At 49.0% G+C, this 18,194-nt stretch overlaps 1 protein-coding gene across 1 annotated transcript in view; it reads right to left on the reverse strand.

Annotated features, from left to right (window-relative positions):
- Window positions 1–503: 503 nt before the first annotated feature.
- LOC140423994 (uncharacterized) overlaps window positions 504–18,194 on the reverse strand; it is a 61,345-nt gene continuing 43,654 nt past the window's right edge. The window contains exons 3-5 of the mRNA XM_072507833.1: window positions 13,931–14,275; window positions 4,954–5,104; window positions 504–555 (exon numbers count right to left, since the gene is read on the reverse strand). Coding sequence (XP_072363934.1) covers window positions 504–555; window positions 4,954–5,104; window positions 13,931–14,275 — 548 coding nt within the window. The remainder of the gene's footprint in view (window positions 556–4,953; window positions 5,105–13,930; window positions 14,276–18,194) is intronic.

Consider the following 18,194-nt stretch of genomic DNA (forward strand, 5'->3'; position numbering starts at 1 on the left):
ATCTTTACCCAACGATTTTAAATCTCTGATCTCTAGTTGTTAACCCACTCGCCAGAGCAAATAGTTTTTCTCTCTCGATTCAATCAAAAACTCTCATATCAAACTAATCGGTCAACTCTTAACCATCTCTATTGCCAGGAATTGCTCTGAGAACTGACAATGTGATCACTCTACAAGGAGATTCCAGACGCTGGTGAAATATAGGAGGCCGTTCCGTGGACTTTCTATGTCTGAAAGTTTATCTTTTTGGGGTCACTCGCTGTAACATTGCCACCCTGAGGGTATGTCTCACACTCTGCAGCTACAGGGCTGGGGACAGCCTCCAACCATCTTCATTCTGTCCGATGTAGCTTTACTGCATTTAATAGTAAACTTTGCAAATCAGACAAATAAATTGGTCAAATTATTAGCATGTTAATTACATCCCAAAACTAACAGCATCAAAGGGGTATCTGGGATCGAGAGTAATTCCCGGTGAGCGTTGCAACAATGGTTGAATTAGTTTACTCACCGTCCACTGTTGCATGCACAGGGTTCTGGTCTTCATCAGGGATCCTAAAGAAATGCCACACATTAGCTTCATTGCAGCGTTACTGCAGAACAACAGGTCACATTCTTGGCGGAGACGGATTTTAGGTTTTCCAACATGCGCCTTTGATTCCAGTTTTTAAGGACAATGACACGGATGAGCCGGATATCCGGAATCATTTCCTAAATAAGCAGAATTGGCTCCACAATGTGACCCAAATCAGAAGGCATGCTGGGAAGTTTGATCAAGCTCATGCATCTTATTCTAATTTCAGACTTTGGAAGTGAAAGAGTTGTTTGAGAAACTTCTCATTTTGCAATGATTTCACATCCGGGACAAGAAGCAGCCGTAACATCAGAGAAATGAACGATTCACCTTTGGTCTCCCGGAGGGAGCGAAGACCCTTGTTTCCAATTTCCACGCCTGGATAAGTTTAGAAACATCTTGGGTGGGATTCTCCGAGCCTCCACGCTTAAATCGCGATTGGCGCGGGGGCGAAGAACGCCCGCGATCGGGTCTGACGCCGAGACGTGATTCTCCGCCGGCTGGAGAATCGGCACCCGTAGCGCGCGCAGTCGATGCGGCGCCGGCCGGGGCCGTTGAAAGAGGCCCCACGGCGATTCTCTGCGGTCGACCGGCCGAGTTCCGTCGACATGGTTCCCGTATGGTTTCACCCGGCGGGCGCTCGGTGTCGCGGCTGCAGTAGCCGTCCTGGTTGTGGGGGGGGGGGGGTTGTGGGGGATCAGACTCCGGGGGGGCATTTCTTCTTCAGTGCCGGGCCACTAAAGGGATCCGCCATGTTGTGCAGGGGCCGGCGTGAATACGGCAGCCGCGCGCGTGCGCGGATCCGCGGCCTGCCGCCGTATGCATGCGCGGATCCGCAGTCGGATGTGCTGGGGCCCGTATCGGAAGCCGGAGCTGCGTTAAGCACTCCAGCGCCGTGCTGGGCCCCTGTGGGGTGCAGAATCGCTGGGCCAAGAGGCCCATTGACGCCAGCGTGAAACACTCTGGTGTTTACTCCGGCGGCAACACTTTGCCGCGATTTTGGGGAATCCCTGCCCTTGTGTCTTAATATCAATAAACCGATCATTTAGAAAATATTTCAGCCCTGATTGATTTATTTTGCCTCCCGTATCCCAGAGAGTGAGAGAGAAAGTCCAGAGCGAGGAGCAGTGAACACAGGGAGTTTGAGATGGGGACAAGGTGACAGCACCTGTCTCAGTCTCTTCCCTTTCTTCTGGGAGCTCAGGATTGGTGACGTTAATCTTTATATCACCGAATCACACAGATTCTGCAGAAGAGGCCCTTCGGCCCATCGAGTCGGCACCGATGCATGACAAACACCTGACCCGCCGACCTAATCCCATTGACCAGCACTTGGTCCATAACCTTGAATATTATGACGGCTAAGTGCTCATCCAGGTACGTTTTAAAGGATGTGAGGCAACCCGCCTCTACCACCCTCCCAGGCCGTGCGTTCCAGACCCTCACCACCCTCCCAGGCAGTGCGTTCCAGACCCTCACCACCCTCCCAGGCAGTGCGTTCCAGACCCTCACCACCCTCCCAGGCAGCGCGTTCCAGACCGTCACCACCCTCCCACGCAGTGCGTTCCAGACCCTCACCCCCCTCCCAGGCAGTGCGTTCCAGACCCTCACCACCCTCCCAGGCAGCGCGTTCCAGACCGTCACCACCCTCCCAGGCAGTGCGTTCCAGACCCTCACCACCCTCCCAGGCAGCGTGTTCCAGACCCTCACCACCCTCCCAGGCAGTGCGTTCCAGACCCTCACCACCCTCCCAGGCAGTGCGTTCCAGACCCTCACCACCCTCCCAGGCAGTGCGTTCCAGACCCTCACCACCCTCCCAGGCAGTGCGTTCCAGACCCTCACCACCCTCCCAGGCAGTGCGTTCCAGACCCTCACCACCCTCCCACGCAGTGCGTTCCAGACCCTCACCCCCCTCCCAGGCAGTGCGCTCCAGACCCTCACCATCCTCCCAGGTAGTTGGTTTCAGACCCTCACCGCCGAATCTCCGGTGCCAGAGATTTTCCTCTAATCCCCTCGAAACTGCCTGCCCCTCACCTTGAACTTGTGTCCCCTTGTAACCGACCTTTCATCTCAGGGGTACAGCTGCTCCCTATCCACCCAGTCCATGCCCCTCATAATCTTGTCCACCTCGATCAGGTCACCCCTCAGTCTTCTCTGCTTCAGAGTAAACAACCCAAATCCATTCAACCTTTCTCCATAACTTCAACGTTCCATCCCAGGCAACATCCTGGTGAATCTCCTCTGCACCCCCTCCAGTGCGATCACACCCTTCCTATAATATGGTTACCAGGGGCAAAATTCTCCAGAAACGGCGCAATGTCCGCTGACTGGCGCCCAAAACGGCACAAATCAGACGGGCATCGCGCCGCCCCAAAGGTGCGGAATGCTCCGCATCTTTGGGGGCCGAGCCCCAACATTGAGGGGCTAGGCCGGCGCCGGAGGAATTTCCGCCCCGCCAGCTGGCGGAAAAGGCCTTTGGTGCCCCGCCAGCTGGCGCGGAATGACATCTCCGGGCGGCGCATGCGCGGGAGCGTCAGCGGCCGCTGACAGCATTCCCGCGCATGCGCAGTGGAGTGAGTCACTTCTGCTTCCGCCATGGTGGAGACCCTGGCGGAGGCGGAAGGGAAAGAGTGCCCCCACGGCACAGGCCGCCCTGCGGATCGGTGGGCGCCGATCGCGAGCCAAGCCACCGTGGGGGCATCCCCTGGGGCCAGATCGCCCAGCGCCCCCCCCAGGACCCCGGAGCCCGCCCGCGCCACCTTGTCCCGCCGGTAAGGTAGGTGAATTAATTTACGCGGTGGGACAGGCATTTTAGCGGCGGGACTTCAGCCCATCCGGGCCGGAGAATCGAACGGGGGGTCCCGCCAACCGTCGCGTCGCGATTCCCGCCCCCGCCGAATCTCCGGTGCCAGAGACTTCGGCAACCAGCGGGGGCGGGATTCACGCCAGCCCCCGGCGATTCTCCGACCCGGCGGGGGGTCGGAGAATTTCGCCCCAGAACTGCACACAGTGATCCAGCTGTGGCCTCACCAAAGTTCTATAAAACTCCAACATGACCTCCCTGCTTTTGTAATCGATGCCCCGATTGATAAAGGCAAGTGTCCCATCTGCCTTTTTCACCCCCCTATTAACCTCCCAACTCAATAAACACAAAGCATGTCACACTTTGAGAAAGGGCTGGAAACAGTGCGGACTTCTCCTGGGAAATCTGATCCATCTCATTTCTATCAAAGCAATGCAAACTGTGCAGATGTCCATGGTCACACCACCCAAACCAGACTGGTCAGGATTCCCCTGGGCTCCCAGTGAATCCACAATGAATACTGGGATTTTCCGCTATCTGGGCCATGCACTCACTGCTGTCTCGATACAGCCTGGAAATGTCAACACCCATTTTGCAAAATATTCCCTGGAACATTTTAATGTTTTGAATGTTAGTTACGAAACACCGAGACTGTCTGTCGTTCACTGACAGTGAAAGTTATCTCAGTTTTTGAAGACATGCTAGAGAGCTCTCCACTCCAAGCTGATTAAGCTGTCAGGCGTTAGTGAGGAAACAGGAGAGATTCACTGGGATTGGGTCTGGTGTCAGCAAAACAAATACAAAGAAAGACGGGAGACATTTTTTATCATTAGCAGAACCCAGATTGCAGAGCAATATGATCAAAGGTCTTCAAAATTCTTTAAACTTGGGATGGAAGAGATGGAAGCAGACTTTTACAGGGAGGGTGAAGATTGAGGAGCTCTGGATACAAGCTTATGGAAGAGACTAGAATAGGGCAGATAAATATCTTGACACAGAGTCGGGAGGATGTGGGATTCACCCAGACTAGTGGGTGAGGCAGAAATAATGTCATCATTTGAGATTAGATTGGAGAGGGAGGTGATGAAAAAGACAGCTGAAGAGATATTGGAATATGGTGTGAATATGATTAGAACTATTTCCTTGTGGGGAGGATAAAGGCCGACATGGGCTGTTTGGACAGAGAGCATGAACACTTGTTTGTTCTAACCACCATGAGGGACTGTGCAGCCAGCGAGACACGGGCACTGAACCAGCACACAGGGCGAGGGGGGCAATTATCCAGCACTAATGTCCGAAGGGCGAGGTTTAGTGCTTCAACTGTGAAAACCATCCTGGCTCTCAGCAGCAGCAGTTAGGTGCCTGTTGGTCAATACTGGGGTGGTTGTGATGCCAGGACAGTTGGAGATGACTGGCACCAGTCAAGCACTGGCACATGTGTTGGTCTCAATAGTAGCAGCTCACACACTTGAACGATAGGCTGCAAGGGGAATGTGGCTCCTCACTAAAAGCAGCAAGTTATAAAATAATCACCCTGTGCAGTAACAGTATCAGACACAAGATGATTCATATTTACCCTTGTGTGGAGTTCTTTGCAGAGTGCAACCTCGTTTTTACAAGATAACGTGTGAGCAGAGCGAAGCAGAACAAGACAACAAAGGCCAGGATTATACCCGTGCTTAAAACAATCGCATCTGCTGTCCCGGGATTCTGGTCGGATGATTGTTCTGTAAAGTATCAGAATGTTACACACACGGCAGCTTCAGTATATTCAGCTTCAGATATTAGTTCAGCCTCAATCAGAATATTACATCCAGTTCTGGGTATCGCACATTAGGAAGGATGTGAAGGTATCGGAGAGAGAGCAGCAAAGATTCAAAACAACGGATCCAGGGATGAGGAACTTCAGTTCCGGGGATATATTGGAGAAGTTGGACCATTCTCCTGGGAGAGAAGAAGGATCAGAGGAGATTTGATAGAGATGTTCAAAATCACTGGAGTTCTGACCAGAGCAGACAGGGAGAAACTGTTCCCCTTTATGAAAAGATTAAGACAGAGGGCAAAAAAATAATTTGCAAAAAAGGCAAATGCAAAATGAAGAAAAAACTTCTTCCACACAGCGAGTGGTTAGGATCTGGAATGTTCTGTCTGAGAGTGCGGTGGAGGTAGATTCACACAACGAGTGGTTAGGATCCGGAATGTACTGTCTGTGAGTGTGGTGGAGACAGATTCACACAGCGAGTGGTTAGGATCAGGAATGTACTGTCTGCGAGTGCGGTGGAGATAGATTCACACAACGAGTGGTTAGGATCCGGAATGTACTGTCTGAGAGTGTGGACGTGACAGATTCACACAGCGAGTGGTTAGGATCCGGAATGTTCTGTCTGTGAGTGTGGTGGAGACAGATTCACACAACGAGTGGTTAGGATCTGGAATGTACTGTCTGAGAGTGTGGTGGAGACAGATTCACACAGCGAGTGGTGAGGATCTGGAATGTACTGTCTGAGAGTGTGGTGGAGGCAGATTCACACAGCGAGTGGTTAGGATCTGGAATGTTCTGTCTGAGAGTGTGGTGGAGACAGATTCACACAGCGAGTGGTTAGGATCTGGAATTATTTCTCTGAGAGTGTGCTGGAGACAGATTCACACAGCGAGTGGCGAGGGACAGACAGAGTCAGGTATAGAGAAGGTGCCAAGGAGTGTCGACCAAGTTGGAGGGAAGTACCAGGGACAGTCTGTTAACCACCCATGGTGGGGAATTCAAACCTGTTCAACCACCAAAACCACCTCCTTCTCAACTAAACCCTCAGATTCTGTCTCAGTTAGAGACTGGGGGACAATGCATGTTGGCCATGTTACAGAAACACGCAAAACTGTTGTGATCCACGGAATGCCAGGGAGAGTGTGAGCTGAGAAGTCTCCGGCCGTGTTGGAGGACGAATCGGTGCCGGCCGACCCAGATTTTTCCAAACTGCTGAGCTGAGCAGAATCCTCTTGAATCTCTCTCCCAGAAGAAGGGGATTCTCTCTCAAATCTCAGTTTGAACCCCCTTCAGGTACACAGAGCAGTTAGTGAGTACTCAAAACCTGAATACAGAGCTGGGGGTGGGGATCTTTCCGGTTCCTCTTCCATTAAAAGTACCAGGCCTCTCAAAGGCCTCAGGAAAATGCTGCTCTAATATTCTGTGTAACTGAGACAAGTTGTTGGTGAGTCTGCTGAAGCTGACCACATATCAGAAACTCAGCAGGTTTGAAGTGCATCTTCCGTGGGTAACGCTCAGCTCAACACAAGTTGTAACCTGTCCCCAGAGGGGATCCCACAGCCTGAGAATCCGGCCTGAATGGCCCAGCTTGAGGGTCCAAGCCAACCGATGGTTCAACACCTCGCATTCTGAAGAGTTCACTGCCTACAAAGACCTCAACCTCAGCAGCAAAGATCCTCAAATATCTCACACCCAGTTTAATGCCCATCATTTTGATCCTTTCCCTTCCCCCCTGTGCGTCTGTCTTGTGTGCATGTGGGTGGCGGGTGGGACGGTGTTTGGGGAATAGTTAAACAAGTAGATCAGTGTTACATTATTTCCATAATTTGTTCATATTTTACTCTCTTTATAAATAAACAGTTCTAATGTTTTACTTTCAAATCTTGTGCATGTAACTCATTGGAGAAGTCAAGGGTCAAAGATCTCAGGAAAATACACAAATTACTGGTTAATTCACTTATGTAGGGACTCTGGGATCTGTGTGGCTGGAACTGAGCGTGCGCTGACCAGGGTGTCGTAACAAAATGTATCGTCGTCCCTTCACTGTCGCTGGGTCACAATCCTGGAACTCCCTCCCTAACAGCAGTACCTACACCACATGGAGTGCAGCGGTTCAAGAGGCAGCTCACCACCACCTTCTCCAGGGCAGTTAGGGATGGCATCTTGCCAATAAAGTATGAATATAAAACAAAACAGCTCGAGGCACCACATTGGCAAAAACCCGAGTAAACAAAGGAGTCAAAGAATTAAGGTTCTGGAAGATAAGTTCAAGAAGATTCTATCTGTGAGTAAAACCACATGAGAATCATGGAAACTGTACTTACTGGTTACAGTCAGCTGTGATCCATTCCCACTGATATCTCCCCACACGGAGCAGTAATAGACGGCAGTGTCACTGGGCTGCACGTTGCTGATTGTCAGAATGAAGGTTTTATTGGACGTGTCTCGGGAAGGATGGAAACGCTCAGTGAAACCTGGACTCCATCGTGTGTTGTTCTTTATATCATGTGTTAAAACCCTCTCCATATCTTTCCCTGGCAGCTCCCGGTTCCAGTGAACATCGGTGTGTGTCACTGCGGCGTTCCGCATGGTGCACTGTAACCATGCAGTCTGACCCTCTGGGACACGTTCCAGACTCGGAGACTGGATAAGGACTGGAGCATTCGCACCTTTAAGGGAAAAATATCAACAAGTTAAACACCAGTCTGAAGGTTCCAAAGTGTTTAAAGGGAATGTTCGGTGTTAAAAAGCGAGAACCAGATTCTAAGACTGAAACGATGGGCTGATTCATTCAAATAAAGCAAAATATATTTGTGTGAGTAAATTAAAAATCAGTTACTTGTTTGTTTAGGATTGAATCTTGTCAAAAAGAGACACATTGTTGAAGTTTTTCATTTTGTACTCATCAAGAAAAACACAGGAATGTTTAATTTCAAAGATTCATAATTTATTCTACAGGGGAAATGGTGCCAATGGGCGGCACTGTAGCACAGTGGTTGGCACTGTTGCTTCACTGCCCTCGGGTCCCAGGTTCGATTCCCGGCTTGGGTCACTGTCTGTCGGAGCCTGCACATTCTCCCCGTGTCTGCGTGGATTTCCTCCGGGCGCTCCGGTTTCCTCCCACAAGTCCCGAAAGACGTGTTGTTAGGTAATTTGAACATTCTGAATTCTCCCTCTGTGTACCCGAACAGGCGCCGGAATGTGGCGACGAGGGGCTTTTTACAGTAACTTCATTAGTGTTAATGTAAGCCTATTTGTGACAATAACGATTATTAAAAAGAAAGTCAAATCTGATTGGCTGAAACTTTGCCATGAGAATTACCCTGAATTAGAGGCTCCCAAAGCTCCTGTTGAATTGAAAGAAAGGAGCACAGCTTGAACATATTCCTTTTGTTTGCAGACAGCCGGTCTCTGTCTCGCTTTGAGCAAGTGTAAATGAGTCACACATCAGCTCATGTTTAGACGTATCTGAGTTAAATGTCAATGAGCTGAAACATATTGTTACAACACCCTGGGCCAGTGCGCGGTCAATTCCAGCCCCACTTGACCCGAAGTCACAACATGGTTGATGTTAACTTTTATTTTACAATACCCGAGGTCTTCAGCTGCCCAATAATTACAGACACCAGGTTTGTAAATGTAAAGATAATTAACTTCTTATTAAAAATAACTATAATTAAATAAGCAACAAATACAACTGGTTAACTATTATGAAATATCTATGTAATATCTAGCACCCCACCATTGTGTTCCTTACTTCTGCTCAAATTAAATGTCATGGACAAAAAAAAATAGAGACCAAATAATAGAAATAGGAACTGAGGGAACAACAGGAATGCCGCTGGGAATGTGAAGAGGAATAGCAACATCAGTGAGCAGAGTGATGTGCGTCTGGATGGACGGTAGCTCCTGATTACACCTCCCAGTCTCAGGCTCTCCCAACACACTGTCCCCACTCATGGAGCCACACATCTCCCAATCCCTCCTCTCACATTCCAGCTCCTCTGCTTCTCTGCTCTGTGCTCCGGTGCACCAGAAATGTTGCCGGAAAATCCCTAATCCCCTCCCCATCCTGCTCATTGCTTCCCTCGGAATGATCACTTTCCCTGACAGTGAATCCTCATAATCATTCTGCTGCTGTGTACAGTCAGCCTCCCCCCACCCCCAACTCACCCCCAACCTCACCCCTCATGCACCCACCCCTCACAACCTCACCCCCAAACTGAGTGTATCCCATTCTCCAATCACGGCCCCACGGCTGCCTCAGCTGTACGGCGCGGGGGGGCGGGGGGGGGGGGCATCGCTGGGCGCCCCAGATCCAGGGGGGAATAGATTGCACACATGTTTACTTGCACACACCGGGGTACCACGGAGTTCCCTTCACCAACAAAAAGGGATTCCACTCTCTGAACCTCCAACTTGTGAGCGACCACCACATGGAGATCGTGCTCGTGTGTGCACACTTCCCCAGGAGTGTGCACGACAGCTGCATCCTGGGGCAGTCAAACATCCCCGACATCTTTGAGGGACACCCCAGGGTGAAGGGGTACCTGCTGAGGACCTTTGCTGTTTGGAGGACAGTGTTAATAAGTTTGCAGATGACATAAAGGTTGGTGGAATTGTGGATAGCGATGAGGACTGTCAGAGGATACGGCAGGATATAGATCGTTTGGAGACTTGCGCAGAGAGATGGCAGATTGACTATAATCCGGCTAAATGTGAGGTTATGCATTTTGGAAGGTCTAAAATATTTGGGAAATGTACAGTAAATGCCAGAACCCTTTAGAATATTGACAGGCAGAGGGATCTGGGTATACAGGTACACAGGTCAGTGGAAGTGGCAAAACAGGTGGAGAAGGTTGTCAAGAAGACATACGGAATGCTTGCCTTCATCGGTCCGGCAATTGAGCATAAAAATTGGCACGTCATGCTCTAGTTGTATAGAACCTTAGTTAGGCCACTTGGAATACAGTGTTTAATTCTGGTCACCACACTACCAGAAGGATGTGGAGGGTTTGGAGATGGTATAGCAGAGGTTTACCAGGATGTTGCCTGGTATGGAGGGCATTAACTATGAGGAGAGGTTGGAGAAACATGGTTTGTTCTCACTAGAGCGGCGGAGGTTGAGGGACATCCTGATAAAAGTCTCCAAAATTATGAGGGGCATGGACAGCGTAGACAGGCAAAAGCTTTGTCCCAGGGTGGGAGAGTCAATTACTGGGGGACACAAGTTTAAGGTGCAAGGGGCAAAGTTTAGAGGCGATGTGCAAGGGACGTTTTATTACACAGAGGGTAGCGGGTGCCTGGAACTCGCTGTCGGAGGAGATGGTGAACGCAGCTACGAAAGTGACGTTTATGGGGCACCTTGACAAATCCATAAATAGGATGGGAATAGAGGGATAAGTACCCCGGAAGTATAGAAGGTTTTCAGTTAGGTGGGCAATATGGACGGCGCAGGCTTGGAGCTGAAGGAGCCAGTCCTGTGCTGTACTTTTCTTTGTTCTTAAAGCTGCGATTCAGGAGTAGTCAATGTGAGGTCATCGTTGAATTTAACCATTTATTTGTTTTAAGAGAGATGGCCAATGGGATATAGTTTCTGTTTTGGAAGGTCACTGGAGTGTAGATAATTGGTGAATGATGGTGTTTAGTCCTCGCTGGGCAGGTCATGGGATATCACATTGGGATGTTTGAATTAAGGTTTGTTTTACCATAAAAGATGCCTATTGGTCAGACTCACCACTCCTGGGGTGAAATATCCTTTCCTCACAGTTTTATGAATTGTAAATTGTTTCGGGTTTCCTGTCCGGGATCCTAACAAAAGTTGGGGTCTGGTCCGGGACCGTCACAGCTCCCCACCATCATTCATGACTGGATGTGAAAAGACAGCTGTGCTTAGATCTGTCCGTCTGTCCACTCCTCCCACACAATCCATGCTCATTTCACACACACATTCTCAGCAACGGAGCCATTTCTTTGTCTCCACAATCAAACCATCCATTCGACTGACTCTTGCTGCTTGCAATTGGGAGCCACCTCCTGCCCACTCCCAGCTCCTGATCCGGCAATCAGTCCTCACTCTCACCCACAACACTGGCACTCCATTGATCAACATCATAACTGATATCTGTGTGAATGTGATGGCCACTGTCTATCCCTCCTCAGAATCTTTCACCGCTCCACTCTGTTTAACACCACTGAGCACAGGTTCCTGTTTAAAAGTCTCGGATCCACATTCCAGCCCCTGGCACTGCTCTCTCACGGTCCCACTCCTGCTGCTCACATCATCCACATTATATGAGCACCAAAGGATTTCTCCTCCAGTGTCTGAATGATCGCCTCTGCTGTGTCCCCAGGGCACCATCCCTGGCTCCTCCTCATCCTCATTTCACCCTCAGAAACCTGGTCAACATTCCCATCTACACCATCACTCAGATCAGTCTCTCCACCTCCTCCATTGATCCCAATGTTCTTTCCACTCTCTCCAAATGTCTGTCCAACATACGGACTCGGCTCAAAGTTTCTCTGCAGCTCAGTGAACAGCCACACGGCACTAACCTCCCCAGACACCCCCTCAGGATAAAGCCAGAGATGTGGAACTTTGGGGAATTGCTGAAGCTGAGCTCAGCTTCTTCCCCACAGTGAACCCATCAGTAAGATCACTTTACATCACCTCCTAGCTCTTCATCATCACAAACTCATCTCCAATTCACTCATCTGGAAGAGGTTATTGCTGTGGGTAATTGGAATGAAATTCTACTTACTGGTTACATTCAGCCGGCTTCCATTCCCATAGACGCTTCCCCACATTGAGCAGTAATTAGGTCCAGTGGTTAGGATCTGGAATGTACTGTCTGAGAGTGTGGTGGAGACAGATTCACACAGCGAGTGGTTAGGATCTGGAATGTTCTGTCTGAGAGAGTGGTGGAGGCAGATTCACACAGCGAGTGGTTAGGATCTGGAATATACTGTCTGAGAGTGTGGTGGAGGCAGATTCACACAGCGAGTGGTTAGGATCTGGAATGTTCTGTCTGAGAGTGTGGTGGAGACAGATTCACTCAGCGAGTGGTTAGGATCTGGAATGTTCTGTCTGTGAGTGTGGTGGAGACAGATTCACTCAGCGAGTGGTTAGGATGTGGAATGTACTGTCTGAGAGTGTGGTGGAGACAGATTCACACAGCGGGTGGTTAGGATCTGGAATGTACTGTCTGAGAGTGTGGTGGAGACAGATTCACACAGCGAGTGGTTAGGATCTAGAATGTTCTGCCTGAGAGTGTGGTGGAGACAGATTCACACAGCGAGTGGTTAGGATCTGGAATTATTTGTCTGAGAGTGTGATGTAGACAGGTTCACATGGCGAGTGGTGAGGGACAGACAGAGTCAGGTATAGAGAAGGTGTCAAGGAGTGTCGACCAAGTTGGAGGGAAGTACCAGGGACAGTCTGTTAACCACCCATGGTGGGGACTTCAAACCTGTTCAACCACCAAAACCACCTCCTTCTCAACTAAACCCTCAGATTCTGTCTCAGTTAGAGACTGGGGGACAATGCATGTTGGCCATGTTACAGAAACACGTAAAACTGTTGTGGCCCACGGAATGCCAAGGAGAGTGTGAGCGGAGAAGTCTCCGGCCGTGTTGGAGGACGAATCGGTGCCGGCCAACCCAGATTTTTCCAAACTGCAGAGCTGAGCAGAATCCTTTTGAATCTCTCCCCCAGAAGAGGGGGATTCTCTCTCAAATTTCAGTTTGAACCCCCTTCAGGAACACAGAGCAGTTAGTGAGTACTCAAAACCTGAATACAGAGCTGGGGAGGTGGACCTTTCCGGTTCCTCTTCCATTAAAAGTACCAGACCTCTCAAAGGCCTCAGGAAAATGCTGCTCTAATATTCTGTGTAACTGAGACAAGTTGTTGGTGAGTCTGCTGAAGCTGACCACATATCAGAAACTCAGCAGGTTTGACGTGCATCTTCCGTGGGTAATGCTCAGCTCAACACAAGTTGAAGCCTGTCCCCAGAGGGGATCCTACGGCCTGAGAATCCGGCCTGAATGGCCCAGTTTGAGGTTCCAAACCCTCCGATGGTTCAACACCTCGCATTCTGAAGAGATCACGGCCTACAAGGACCTCAAACTCAGCAGCAAATATCCTCAAATATCTCACACCCATTTTAATCCCCATCATTTTGATCCTTTCCCTTCTCCCCTGTGTGTCTGTCTTGTGTGCATGTGGGTGGCGGGTGGGACGGTGTTTGGGGAATAGTTAGACTAGAAGATCAGTGTTACATTATTTCCATTATCTGTTCATCTTTTACTCCTTTTATAAATAAACAGTTCGAATGTTTTAATTTCAAATCTGGTGCCTGTAACTCATTGGAGAAGTCAAGGGTCAAAGATCTGAGGAAAATACACAAATTACTGGTTAATTCACTTATGTTGGGACTCTGGGATCTGTGGGGCTGGAACTGACCGTGCGCTGGCCCAGGGTGTCGTAACAAAATGTATCGCCGTCCCTTCACTGTCGCTGGGTCACAATCCTGGAACTCCCTCCCTAACAGCAGTACCTACACCACATGGAGTGCAGCGGTTCAAGAAGGCAGCTCACCACCACCTTCTCCAGGGCAGTTAGGGATGGCATCTTGTCAATAAAGTATGAATATAAAACAAAACAGCTCGAGGCACCACATTGGCAAAAACCCGAGTAAACAAAGGAGTCAAAGAATTAAGGTTCTCGAAGATAAGTTCAAGAAGATTCTATCTGTGAGTAAAACCACATGAGACTCATGGAAACTGTACTTACTGGTTACATTCAGCTGTGATCCATTCCCACTGATATCTCCCCACACGGAGCAGTAATAGACGGCAGTGTCACTGGGCTGCATGTTGCTGATTGTCAGGATGAAGGTTTTATTGGACGTGTCTCGGGAAGGATAGAAACGCTCAGTGAAACCTGGACTCCATCGTGTGTTGTTCTTTATATCATGTGTTAAAACCCTCTCCGTATCTTTCCCTGGCAGCTCCCGGTACCAGTGAACATCGGTGTGTGTCACTGCGGCGTTCCGCATGGTGCACTGTAACCGTGCAGTCTGACCCTCTGGGACACGTTCCAGACTCGGAGACTGGATAAGGACTGGAGCATTCGCACCTTTAAGGGAAAAATATCAACAAGTTAAACACCAGTCTGAAGGTTCCAAAGTGTTTAAAGGGAATGTTCGGTGTTAAAAAGCGAGAACCAGATTCTAAGACTGAAACGATGGGCTGATTCATTCAAATAAAGCAAAATATATTTGTGTGAGTAAATTAAAAATCAGTTACTTGTTTGTTTAGGATTGAATCTTGTCAAAAAGAGACACATTGTTGAAGTTTTTCATTTTGTCCTCATCGAGAAAAACACAGGAATGTTAAATTTCAAAGATCACAATTTATTCTACAGGGGAAATGGTGCCAATGGGCGGCACTGTAGCGCAGTGGTTGGCACTGTTGCTTCACTGCTCTCGGGTCCCAGGTTCGATTCCCGGTTTGGGTCACTGTCTGTCGGAGTCTGCACATTCTCCCCGTGTATGCGTGGATTTCCTCCGGGCGCTCCGGTTTCCTCCCACAAGTCTCGAAAGACGAGTTGTTAGGTAATTTGAACATTCTGAATTCTCCCTCTGTGTACCCGAACAGGCGCCGGAATGTGGCGACTAGGGGCTTTTTACAGTAACTTCATGACAGTGTTAATGTAAGCCTATTTGTGACAATAAAGATTATTAAAAAAGAAAGTCAACTCTGATTGACTGAAACGTTGCCATGGAGAATTACCTCGAATTAGAGGCTCCCAAAGCTCCTGTTGAATTGAAAGAAAGGAGCACGGCTTGAACATATTCCTTTTGTTTGCAGACAGCCGGTATCTGTCTCGCTTTGAGCAAGTCACACATCAGCTCATGTTTAAAAGTATCTGAGTTAAATGTCAATTAGTTGAAACATATTGTTACAACACCCTGGGCCAGTGCGCGGTCAATTCCAGCCCCACTTGACCCGGAGTCTCAACATGGTTGATGTTAACTTTTATTTTACAATACCCGAGGTCTTCAGCTGCCCAATAATTACAGTCACCAGGTTTGTACATTTAAACATAATTAACTTCTTATTAAAAATAACTAATTAAACAAGCAACAAATACAACTGGTTAACTATTATGGAATATCTATGTAATATCTAGCACCCCCACTCTTGTGTTCCTCACTTCTGCTCAAATTAAAGGTCATGGACAAAAAGAGATAGAGACCAAATAATAGAAATAGGAACTGAGGGAACAACAGGAATGCCGCTGGGAATGTGAAGAGGAATAGCTACGTCAGTGGGCAGAGTGATGTGCGTCTGGATGGACGGCAGCTCCTGATTACACCTCCCAGCCTCAGGCTCTCCCCACACCCTGTCCCCACTCATGGAGCCACACATCTCCCAATCCCTCCTCTCACATTCCAGCTCCTCTGCTTCTCTGCTCTGTGCTCCGGTGCTGCAGAAATGTTGCCGGAAAATCCCTAATCCCCTCCCCATCCTGCTCACTGCTTCCCTCGGAATGATCACTTTCCCTGACAGTGAATCCTCACAATCATTCTGCTGCTGTGTACAGTCAACCTCCCCCCCACCCGCACCTCACCCCTCCACCCTCACGTCACCCCCCACCCCCACCTCACCCCCCCAGCCGAGTGCATCCTGTTCTCCAATCACGGCCCCATTGCTGCCTCAGCTGTACGGGGCGGGGGGGGGGGAGGCGGGGGGCATCACTGGGATGCCCGAGATCCAGGGGGTAATAGATCGCACACATGTTCACTTGCACACACCGGGTACCACGGAGTTCCCTTCACCAACAAAAAGGGATTCCACTCTCTGAACCTCCAACTTGTGAGCGACCACCACATGGAGATCGTGCTCGTGTGTGCACACTTCCCCGGGAGTGTGCACGACAGCTGCATCCTGGGGCAGTCAGAGATCCCCGACATCTTCGAGGGACACCCCAGGGTGAAGGGATACCTGCTGAGGACCTTTGCTGTTTGGTGGACAGTGTTAATAAGTTTGCAGATGACATGAAGGTTGGTGGAATTGTGGATAGCGATGAGGACTGTCAGAGGATACGGCAGGATATAGATCGTTTGGAGACTTGCGCAGAGAGATGGCAGCTTGACTATAATCCGGCTAAATGTGAGGTTATGCTTTTTGGAAGGTCTAAAATCTTTGGGAAATATACAGTAAATGCCAGAACCCTTGAGAATATTGACAGGCAGAGGGATGTGGGTGTACAGGTACACAGGTCAGTGGAAGTGGCAAAACAGGTGGAGAATGTTGTCCAGAAGACATACGGAATGCTTGCCTTCGTCGGTCCGGCAATTGAGCATAAAAATTGGCAAGTCATGCTCTAGTTGTATAGAACCTTAGTTAGGCTACTTGGAATACAATGTTTAATTCTGGTCGCCACACTACCAAAAGGATGTGGAGGGTTTGGATAGGGTTTAGCAGAGGTTTACCAGCATGTTGCCTGGTATGGAGGGCATTAACTATGAGGAGAGGTTGGAGAAACATGGTTTGTTCTCACTAGAGCGGCAGAGGTTGAGGGGCATCCTGATAAAAGTCTCCAAAATTATGAGGGGCATGGACAGAGTAGACAGGCAAAAGCTTTGTCCCAGGATGGGAGAGTCAATTACTGAGGGACACAGGTTTAAGATGCAAGGGGCAAAGTTTAGAGGACATGGGCAAGGGAAGTTTTATTACACAGAGGGTAGCGGGTGCCTGGAACTCGCTGTCGGAGGAGATGGTGAACTCAGCTACGAAAGTGACGTTTGTGGGGCACCTTGACAAATCCATAAATAGGATGGGAATAGAGGGATAAGTACCCCGGAAGTATAGAAGGTTTTCAGTTAGATGGGCAATATGGACGGCGCAGGCTTGGAGCTGAAGGAGCCGGTCCTGTGCTGTACTTTTCTTTGTTCTTAAAGCTGCGATTAAGGAGTAGTCAATGTGAGGTCATCGTTGAATTTAACCATTTATTTGTTTACAGAGAGATGGCTAATGGAACTAGTTTCTGTTTTGGAAGGTCACTGGAGTGTAGATAATTGGTGAGTGATGGTGTTTAGTCTTCGCTGGGCAGGTCATGGGACATCACATTGGGATACAGATTATGTTATTAATGGGAGGAGCCAGGTCTGCCAGTGGTTTTCACAGGTTTGTCAGAGGATTTGAGTCTGACAAGACAGAAGGATTTTCAGGTTGTTCTTGAAAGGGCCTCTCTCGCCAAAGGTCTGCACAGAGAACATGGAGTAACCCTGATTGTCAACTTTATTTATGATTTTGAACTGTAGCGGTTTGATTATTTGGAATATATATATTGGTAGGAGTAGAGCACGAGGAAAGTTTTTTTCCTTTTATTTATGAACTGTTTCACTGATAAATGTATAGTTATTTCTTTGCTGTCAATGTGGTTAAAGGGGCCGGGTTAGCTCAATGGGCCAGACAGCTAGCTTGTGATGCAGAACGAGGCCAGCAGCGTGGGTTCAATTCCCGCACAGTCTGCGGTTATTCATTAAGGCCCTGCCTTCTCAACCTTGTCTCTCGCCTGAGGTGTGGTGACCCTCAGGTTAAATCACCACCAGTCAGCTCTCCCCCTCAAAGGGAAAGCAGCCTGTGGTCATCTGGGACTATGGTAACTTTACAATTACTCACTGATGCACGATCAATGACCACTAAAGCGAGGTTGTAGTCCAACTGAAGGCTTTAATAAGCGAGATGTTTCCCCCAGCAGCTCAGGTACAGAGTGAAGGATGCAGGGGCGGCACGGGCTCTTATACCCCGCCTTGCAGGGTGGAGCTACCATACAGCTTGACCAATAGGAAACATACAATATCTACCAATGGTGTTCCAGCATTACCAGGTACCGTAATACCGCTACACAGACTACCACACTTACAATGTGGTTCATTTTGTGTTTAAATTAAAGTTTGCTTTACTATAAAAGATGCCTATTGGTCAGACTCACCACTCCTGGGGTGAAATATCCTTTCCTCACAGTTTTATGAATTGTAAATTGT

Source organism: Scyliorhinus torazame, chromosome 1, assembly GCF_047496885.1.
Source record: "Scyliorhinus torazame isolate Kashiwa2021f chromosome 1, sScyTor2.1, whole genome shotgun sequence".
NCBI classification, from domain to species: Eukaryota; Metazoa; Chordata; class Chondrichthyes; order Carcharhiniformes; family Scyliorhinidae; genus Scyliorhinus; species Scyliorhinus torazame.